We start from the raw sequence: 9730 nt of genomic DNA on the forward strand, positions 1-9730 counted from the left end.
AGGAACCCTAGTGGGGCAAGACAGATCAAACACCTCCATGCCTGAGAGCTGTCTGAACAGGAAATACAGTTCCGAGACCTGGGTTCTTAACTGTCATGAATGGCAAAGCCAAGGGACACATTCTAACACCCATGGCAGCAGCGATGGGCCAGAGTAGGTTACACCTAGACCAGGTGACACTGTTTTCTGACTTAATGGCTGATGCACAACATCTCATTTCTGTTAGTATCAAGGACATTCAGCTGGGGGACAGATTGTTGATATAAGATAAGGACTTCTCCACTTCATGCTGATCTTAGTGGACCACATGTCCAGTCCAGTACAACAGCTCAGACACAGGTGTCAAACGGGCAGTGAGTTAAGAACCATCTACATATCCAATGATGCAATGTTACCATATCTGCAGGTCTAGGATAACTTGTCTTCTATCAATTTCTTTGGTGTAGGCTTTTATTCCATTGATTCTAGGGCACTGAAATAAAGACAAAGATACAACATAGTCAATATCTTTCAAGTTGAGCCCAAGTGAAAAGTCCTACTCACTTCAGTCAGTCTGAGTACAGAAGCATTCATCAAAGGCTCTGCACAACTGCATGTAAAATATGAGTAAACCACACAAGTTTTTCCCTTAAAGAGGTAGTGTGAACAGCCTTGGCAGTCCTCAAATACAGGCTGGTTGCAAGTAGCCCATGCTGTAAGCCTTAGGAAACACTGAGAACTCCTGTCACAAGGGTATAACAAAACGAAATGTGGATGCATGCCCCTTTTTCTGTCTTCAGTCCCATGACACTGACAGCCAGTGGGAAGGGATGAGTGGGTCTCCTATATGATCCTTCTTTCACAGTGAAGACACTCAAGTCAGCATGAGGAGGGAACAGAGAAGGCAGCAGTGTTGTACCAACACCATTTTGTTAAACATTAAAGAGCTGAACAGACTCCCCTTGCACCTGAACTTTTCAGAAAAGACTGAAACCACAAGTGTTGCAAAGGATTCACGTTACCTTCTCGCCAAAGTGGATCTTGGTAAAGGTGCATGTTTTCAGATGTACATTCTTAGCTCTGATTTTTGGTTCAAGAACTTCTTTAAATGTTTTTTCCATGATTGTCCCAAAGTATGGCCAAGCCTGTACAAGGACCTGAAGAACAGCAAAAGCTGAAACACACTGAAGATTCTTTGTATGAAATACCTTTTGTTGAGAAACAGACACACACATCACACAACACCTGGCTATTAATGTCTGTCCTTTTAAAACACCAAATCACATTTGTGCTCTTAAGTCATCATTGTGGAAGGATGCACCTCAGTTCTTCAGAAAAAGAATCTGTTTTAGGAACTGAAGGGTGAGTTTTCAGCACCATAGAGTCTATTGACTGCTTCTAACCACAGGGCTGAGCCAGCAAAGCCCAGGGTTAAAGTCTCTAAAGCACAATAGTCCCTAATTACTCTGAAGTGTCACAAAGTTCCCTGGAGTTAAGTTTATTTAGAGACAAGTAAGATGAGCTTTTACATCAAAAGTGTGCTAAAGAGGAAAACAGGATAGTTACTGGATGCTGCAAGTTCAGCTGTTTTGCTTTGAATTCCACAGGAGCCAGTTCCAGTGACTACACCTGCTGATGGGAGCACCTGCCTCAGCGCTCTCTGGGAACCTCTCTGGTAAGAGGAGATGTCACTACTTTTGCTAAAATAATAATAATACATACACACACATATGTATACATCTACATACACACACACTTGCTTTTTTTTTTAAATCTCAGAATAAAGTGTTGTGGTCAAATTCATCAAACCTGTATCAACCAGGCACACATTTGGATCTCACCAAAACCTCAGTGGCAACTCTAAACCTCAGTAGCTCCAGGACTTAAGTACAGACACTGATATGATCGAGCCATATTGTAGTGACTCGATAACTTTCTCAGACTTGGCCCGCAGAGTTTGCGCTGTGATGCAGCTCAGAGCAGATGGGCTCACAAACTGGAGTTCAGAGCTCCTCACCTTGTTCAGCCACTCCACTCGTTCAACATCAGGGAAGTGAACCTGAACGCAAAAAAAAAAAAGATTAAGTGAGTACCACATGTCATCTGTTTCAGCATACTTCAACACATGTAAAAGATACCATGGAGCATGGAACAAGTTTTAAAACAAGTTGAGATCCCTCTGTCCTCATACATATATCCTTTATAATTTACTACCTCCTTGAAAAAATGTAAAAGGCAAATAAAATAGTAAAAAATAGTAAAAGGCAAAATAACAAACATGCATTGATGTACCAGTATGCCTCTGGGCACATTTATATGATTAAAGCAAGTGTCATATCCTGTTCATGAATGATGTAAAGCAGCATTAGATTTCTCATCCTTCTCTTGGTCATGCCTTGGGAAGCCACAAGAACCTGCTTCCCTTCAAGATCACGAGTGCAGGACCTGTTTCCTGTACTGGCTTACCAGCTTACCTCAACCAGAACACCACACTTTGGAAAACAAGAACCTGCCCGGGAAACTCAATTTATTGGTTGCAGCAGCATTTCTCCAGTAATACTAACATAGTGCCAATGGCTTCAGGGAAAAGAAGCACTGTAAGAGTTCAAGCTTATTAGCATACACTATCATGTGTAACAGTCCAGTGTTTTCACCTCTGAGAGGTTTTTAAGATGTTAAGGACAAATTAAAATGAAGTAGTCACTCAGGCATCATGTTTCCCTATTGGACACATCAAATGCCAACAAGAAGTGTATGTGTCCTTTACAAAATCCCTGTGATTCCCTGAAGTGATAACTTGTTTAATCACCATCAGGACAGTCAGAGATGAGGCCACTGTCAAGTAGCTAACTGATCTCGCAGACCTCACCAAGCAGCTGCTGAGTGAAGAGACACAATCATCTTACTACAATCAGACACTGAAGTCTTATGGATGGGGTGTTTTCAGCCAGTGCTACAATCTACTGCAGGTTGTTGCAGAAGGGAAGGATGGTGCAGCAGCTTTCCAGAATGGACATTCGGGCCCTGTTCAGCTCTACAAGAGCACCCAAATACAAAGGGACTCCTTCAACTATCATCTAGCCTGATAATAGTAACTGGTTAGGACAAGACATTACCTCCTTATTCAAGAGCTGTGAATTGCACTCTTCAGTCAAAGGCTTGCTGTTTAATGCAGCAGCTTTCAGAGAGGTGCCCAGAGATGTTTGGATGGAACAGACAGCAGCTTGCCTTTTATTCCAGCCTCATTTATGATTTCAGAGCCCATTTCCCTTGCTCAAATAATACTTCAAATTGTATCCAATTATTACATTAAAAAACCCGAAGTGACATTACCATATTCTTCATAAGCAATTTCTTTTGATGCTCTAAATAGCAACTTTTCCACTAAATAAGACGATGCAAGTTCACTGAAATGTCAGCCTACCCAGCTCTATTTGCATGATAAAGTGAGAATACAGCACCAGAAGGGACAATCAATACTGATAAATTGCTGCTGACATTTTACAGTGAGGCGGATTATGTGAATCAGGGGACTGCTACTTCACCTGCCAGCCTTTCATCTTTCACCAAAAGGTCCTCTCCACCAGGGTAGCCTGAAGGCCTGCCTGAAGGCAACTGGTCCCCAGCTCCAACACAACTGCCAAGCGCCAGCGTCCCACAGCGTTTGAGTCACCACTCCGGATCAGTCACAGGCAGGGTAGAGCAGGGATGGAAGTACCATGATGTGCTGTCTGTCAAAAGACCTTACAGCGAGGGAAGGGATGTGACCCAAAAGGAAGGACAGACCAGGACTCAGGGCAATAGTTTGGCCACCACATCCCAATGAGAAAGTCACATCCCACGTGTGAAATCCACCAACATTAAGGGGAGAAATGTAGCACAATATAAACCACTGAAGTTGGCTGGGATTATTCACTAGAGCCCAAGCTGCCAGAGATGCAACTGCAAGAGGTGACCGAGAAGCAAGCTGGTGGTTAAAGAGCTGCAACAGCACACAGGAGCATCAAGAAAGAGGCAAAAACCATGACGAGGTGGCAGCGGCTAGACCCACCTTAAGAAAAAGCAAAATTGAATTCACTATTTGAGCCACAAACACCCAAACCAGACAGACCAGGGCAAACTCCAAAAGCAACCGCAGTGAATCACGGATCACTGTGTCACACCTCAGATCGCTGTGATAGGATTAGCAGCCATTTGCAATACATTTCCATCCCACTTGACACCCCCTCATCCTTGTGTCTGCAACACAGCTCCTACCCAGGCACTCTGTGCCTCAGTTCCCTTTGACAGACAGAAGTAATAGCACTGCTGTAGCTCAAAGGTACCAAAGACCACCAGGAGCTCCTTGGCTAACACAACAGGGCTCTCACAGAGGTAAACACCACAAGAACTTTCTGCCTATTATGAAAGGTCACCAAATTTCAATGGGTTCCCAATACCAAAGGTCAACTGCACTCAATGGTATGAATTCAACGAGCAGTTCTGCAGAAGAAGCAGAGCTTGGTATCCAAGTGTTGCATCTAGATTATCCACTGTTTAGTAAGACATAAACTCTGAGCAAAGCCTTTCCTACCCACAGGATATTCCCATAATGTGCATGTCTCACTAGCAGAAGACGAGAGCTGCTCTAGTTCAGCCCAGTGACACCACCAAGCTCTGTCCTTGACCGAGCAGCTTACTCCAAGAACTTACTGTGTCCTAATACGTTTTGGAAAAAAAACATCTGCAGTTCCATACTTTTTAACCATGTGCTCTGGACTTCAGACTCACTTCTGACCCTTGTTACTGGCGAGAGCAAGATCTTGTCCTCGAGTTTGTCATCAGTACAGCACAGGTAAGGGAGCCCAACACACTTCCTACTAAGCTCACAACCAGCCACCAAGACCTGCCAAAACTAACACGATCCCAGAACAAGACTTAATCCTGTAGCCCTGGGCAAGTCACACTATCAAAATCAGTTCTCCCCATCTAAAAAAGCAGGCATACTTCTTGCCAATATTTTCAGAATACTGCAAAAATTACTTAGCATTTGAAAAGATCTTTGAAGATGAAAAACACTAGATAAGGACCAATTACCAGCAAGTAAAGAAAACGTGTGAGTTTCTGCATGGCTCCATCTTGCCCTGGAGCAGGCCACACCACCGATCATAGCAACAGCAGAAAACATGTCTGACACAACAGTGCCATTCTGTTCAAACACAACACAGGAATCTATCCATCAGGGCTTCTGCTTGTTTGTGGTTTTGTTGGTGGATTTTTGTTTGCTTGGGTTTTGTTTGTTTTTTAAAGGACAGATTTTTTTAGCTCCCTCTGCAGGGGCAAAAAAAAAAGTCTAAACAAGCCTTTTGCATGAACAAGGAATTAACAGGCAAAGTTTTAAAAGGATTGCTCTGTATCCAGTAATATCAATTTCTCCTGGTAAAAGGAGTTTAACACATCAGGAAGAAACTCAGCATACTTGGATGTTCTCACCTGCAACCCGCTAACATCTGCAAAAGCAACAGGGAGAAGTCCCCACCAGCCCCAGGAGCCAGAACGAAGGTGGAAGCCCAGCTACCTCTGCTCTGGGCACTGAGTGGTTTTACAAAGGTCATACTAAAGGCTGCACAGGCTGAAGTCAGAAAATCTCACCTCTCCAAGGCACAGCTCTGACTGTGCTCGACATGAGCAGATTTCCAGCCTGGTCTCCCAAGGAAGCACAGCCTGCCCACATAAGCTGTCTAGCACAGGAATGCCTCAATTCCAAATTCACTGGCTGGTTTCAGCCAAGAAACTGGTGCTGCAAAATAACCCTGCAAATTCCCTGAAACAGATGGTTAAGTAGATGAGGGAAACCCTCCCAGCGTCCCCCCCGAGGGAAAGGCTGCAATACAAATGCATCTCCTAACAACTGATACCAGGACTGAGCGGAGAGCCTGAGCCACATTTGAAGGAGGCACCACACTGATCTTAGGGAGAACGGTTTTTAACCAACTAGCACAATCAATGATTGATCATAACTCTTCACTGAACGGATACTCCTCATTTTACTATAGGGTACACGAGGAGACAAGTATTTACCAATCCCTTAAAACACTGTCATTGATTCACAGAACCTTTCCCAGGATTACAACACTGCAAATCCAACCCATGCTCCCTCTAGCCTGAACTGTATTCCTACTCCCACCTCCGCATGTCAGGAGAGAACACAAGGGACATTTTTAGAGCTGTTTCAGTTGAAGGCTCATGAACACTGAAAAGCAAAAAAAGAGAGATAAAAAAAGACAACACCACAGAGAATAAGCTGAATAGACAGCAGGTGAGAATCAGCCAAGACTGGCACAGTGGAAGACTAGCACAGTGGAGAAGCAGAAGATCAAATTGAGGAAGGGGATAGAAGGAAAATTAAAAGCGAGAAGTTAAAAGAACAAGTGTAGTGTGAAAGCAAACACCAACTGATATAGAGCCAAAGTCACTAACATAGAAAAGTAAAGGAGGAGAAGCGGCGATACGGATAAGAGCTAAAAGCACACGGTGCAGCCCCTTTACCCTGCGGTCCTACATCCTGCCTTCCAGCAGCCAGCTCCAAAAACTCACAAGTCAGGAGCGAGGCCTCTGACAAGAGTCTGACTCCACCTTCTCTGGGAGCACACAGCAGTGAGATGGGCTGAAGGATCTCCTGAAGGAGGCTGAGCAGCCCCAGCTCCATCCACCTCTCCTCACACACCAGCTGCTCCAGCCTGGGTGGGCTCTGCTGGAGTGTCCCCGTTTGTCAAAACCTCTCCTGGGCTTGGGGGACACAGCGCTCTGGGTGCAGCCTTGTGAATGCCGAGTACAGGGCAATCAATAATCCCTTCCATCGACTGCCTGCCCGTGCACTAACAAAGCCTGACACCTTCAACCACAAAACCTAAGAACTTTTGAGACTCTGTGTGTGTGGGGGGGGCGATTCTGATTTTTCAGCGATGACTAAGAGATTCTATTTCTCATTACCAAGATTCAGGGCGCTTGAGGATAAAATACAACACTATTATTTTCATGGCATCAGGGCAAGAGCTGACACCGCCACACTCATTAAAACAACTCTGAGTTGTTTTAAACGCTCTGTCAACACAAACAAGCAGAAACCTCATTCAGAGAGACACTTCTGTGCCCGGCGGGAGGGAACATGTGCAGGGAGCTGCACCAGCTCTGCTAGGAGACCCTGCCCTCACTTTGCACAAGTGCCAACTGCCTTCGTTTCCCACAGTATTAAGGAGAGCCAAGGGCTGTAGGCTATATAAAACAGTTTGCTGACTCTAAACGTCTCCATGCAACACTGCTTACAAATAGAGCTCTTTGATATTCTCTCTCCTACAAGAAAAGCATTTCCCTACCAGTCCCTGACATGTTTTTAAATGCTAAGAAAATGACGATGAAGAAAAAAAAACCTCTCATCATCCTTTTCCATTAGCCAACCAAGGCTACCCAACAAATAACTGACAACGTAAAATAAAACATGCAGCTACATTTTCAAGTTTCTTCACTTTAAAACCTAGAGTGGCTAGGAGCAAATGTGAAGAACAAGCAGGGGTTGGCTTTCCATACCATCAAGAGTGGCTCTTTAAAGTTAAATGTTTGGTTTTTAGCAGGCAGAGAATATTATGTTCATAAATATTTATTTTTTTCAAACGACGCTAAAGAGAAGGGGGGAAAACCTTCTGGATGAGAAGGTCTAAAATAAGTATCCTCTACACCGGAACACCTGCAGTGCAACTGCACGTATTTGAAAGAAGGTTTCTCCGGGGATACAGCAGGGCTGTTTTACAGGCACGCTTTACAGCAACATGCCCGTTTCCTGGCCTAAACCAACTTCCAGTTTGGTGCTGACTTTACTGAGCGAGACTTCAAAGTCAGAGGCGGTACTGCCGGGTCCAAGCCATCGCTGCCACCTCTCTGCCCTCCGGCCGCTCGCTGCGGGATACCCCGCTCTGCACGCTGCTCCCCCGGGCGCTCCCCAGCCTGGCAGCCCGGAGCCGCCCGCAGTCCCGCCGCCGCCGGGAGCCCCGCAGCGTCCCCGCTCCCGGGGACTCCCGAGGGCTCCCGCCGCCGCCGCCGCTGGGGGACGCGGGGCCGAGCGGCGGGCTCAGCGCCCCTCTGCCCGCCGGTCCTCACTCACTCACCCAAGCCGGGAGGTGCCGGGCGGCCAGGCCCCGGCACACCGCCTCCCGCTCGTCCTCCAGCAGCGCGAAGGCGGCAGCCAGCCGGTCGCGCTTCCACCGCCGGTTGCGTCCCCAGCACAGCCACAGCGCCAGCGCCAGCAGCACCCAGCTGCCGCTCAGCCCCAGGTACCCCGCCAGGTAGACGGGACCCAGCCACAGCAGCGCCCGGGCCGCGGACGAGAGCAGCGGCCGCGGCGGGACTCCGGGCCGCCGGCCGCCGGGGCGGCAGGCAGCCGCGGGATTCATGCTGCGCGCCAGAGCCCACCACCCCCCGCCGCCCCGGCTGCGAGGGGTCGCCCCTTGCCGAGTGCGCCCTCCCCGCGCCGCTGCCGCCGCTGCCTCCGCCCGGCGGGGAGGCGCGACCCGCGCCCCCGGGCCGCCCCCACAGCCCGGCCCGGCCCGGCCCGGCCCCGCCCCGCCGCGCCATGGCGCCCCCCAGCGGGCGCGTCGCCCAGCACCGGCGGGGCACGGCGGGGCACTGCGCCCCCTAGCGAGGGGGCCGGGCCGGGCCGGCTGGGGTCGGCGGTAACCCGCGGGTTAGGGTCCGAGCGGGGACAGGGGGAGGGCGAGGGAACCGGCTGCTGAACGGGGGCCGCAAAAGGCGGGGTGGCCCCTCCCTCCGGGGGCAGCCGCCTTCCCAGTGCGGGAAGTGTGGCCCCCCCGGCCCTCGCTGCGGTCCGTGATTTTCAGCGGAACCAACCAAAGCCCTCTGTGACTGCTCGGTGCTTAACACAGAAGGGTATGGGGCAGAAACAACCTGTCGGTTCTGGACACTCCCTATCTGGAAGAATAAGTTACTTTTTTTCTCCTGCTGTTTTGATTCTGATGGGGATATTGTGGGGGTTCAGATTTTGAAATACTGGGAATTATGCATTAGGGAATGCAGCATTATTTGGGACTCATAAGACACTTTTTGAGATTCTGTGAGTAACCCAGCAATATTAATTCCATACCTTTCTGTATGCCTTAAGTGACAGGCTGTAACTGTACAGGTCAACGCTGTGTTTTTCACCGCAGTTTTCCCTGGATCAGGCAAATGCTGCTCTTTGTTCAGTGGATAAGTCTGGAACATCAGTGAATGACGCCAGCTTTTATTGTGGCCCCTTTTCTATACTGGCTGCACAAGATAACAAATGATGAGCCAGTCCCAAACCTCCAAGAAAAGGAAGTTGACCATGACTGGGGAGTACTAGGTTTGGTGGCCCCCGCTTTGCTATGGAATCGGTATTTAATTATGGGTCAGTCAATAAATAAAACAATACTGCAAGTGATCCTCATTTGTATGTTAATCATTGTGCATGACTGATCTGGGATAGTAATCAGTTCAGGCATCTGAAAAAATCAAGCCTCAAATGCCTCACATTAGACAAACTCATGCATGAGACATCTACTATTAACAGGTACTTTTGGAAACAAACGCCCTAATCTTTCCTTCTGTCAAAGGAGGATGAGTATGCTCTTCTTCCTGGGGGTGTTGCAAAGATAAATCATTATAAAACACACTTAAGAAAGTAGTTCTTTACACAGTGGGCAGTAAACCTTTAAAACTTGGAGAAAGCTGCAAGGCAGAC

The 9730-nt window shown here is 47.8% G+C and overlaps 1 protein-coding gene across 1 annotated transcript in view; it reads right to left on the reverse strand.

Annotated features, from left to right (window-relative positions):
* ESYT3 (extended synaptotagmin 3) overlaps nt 1-8405 on the reverse strand; it is a 33849-nt gene extending 25444 nt beyond the window's left edge. Inside the window, exons 1-4 of the mRNA XM_074873690.1 lie at nt 8121-8405; nt 1997-2038; nt 1002-1136; nt 396-472 (exon numbers count right to left, since the gene is read on the reverse strand). Of these exons, the coding sequence (XP_074729791.1) occupies nt 396-472; nt 1002-1136; nt 1997-2038; nt 8121-8405 (539 nt within the window). The remainder of the gene's footprint in view (nt 1-395; nt 473-1001; nt 1137-1996; nt 2039-8120) is intronic.
* Nucleotides 8406-9730: the final 1325 nt, after the last annotated feature.

The sequence above is a fragment of the Strix uralensis genome, chromosome 6 (genome assembly GCF_047716275.1).
Source record: "Strix uralensis isolate ZFMK-TIS-50842 chromosome 6, bStrUra1, whole genome shotgun sequence".
In the NCBI taxonomy this organism is placed as follows: Eukaryota; Metazoa; Chordata; class Aves; order Strigiformes; family Strigidae; genus Strix; species Strix uralensis.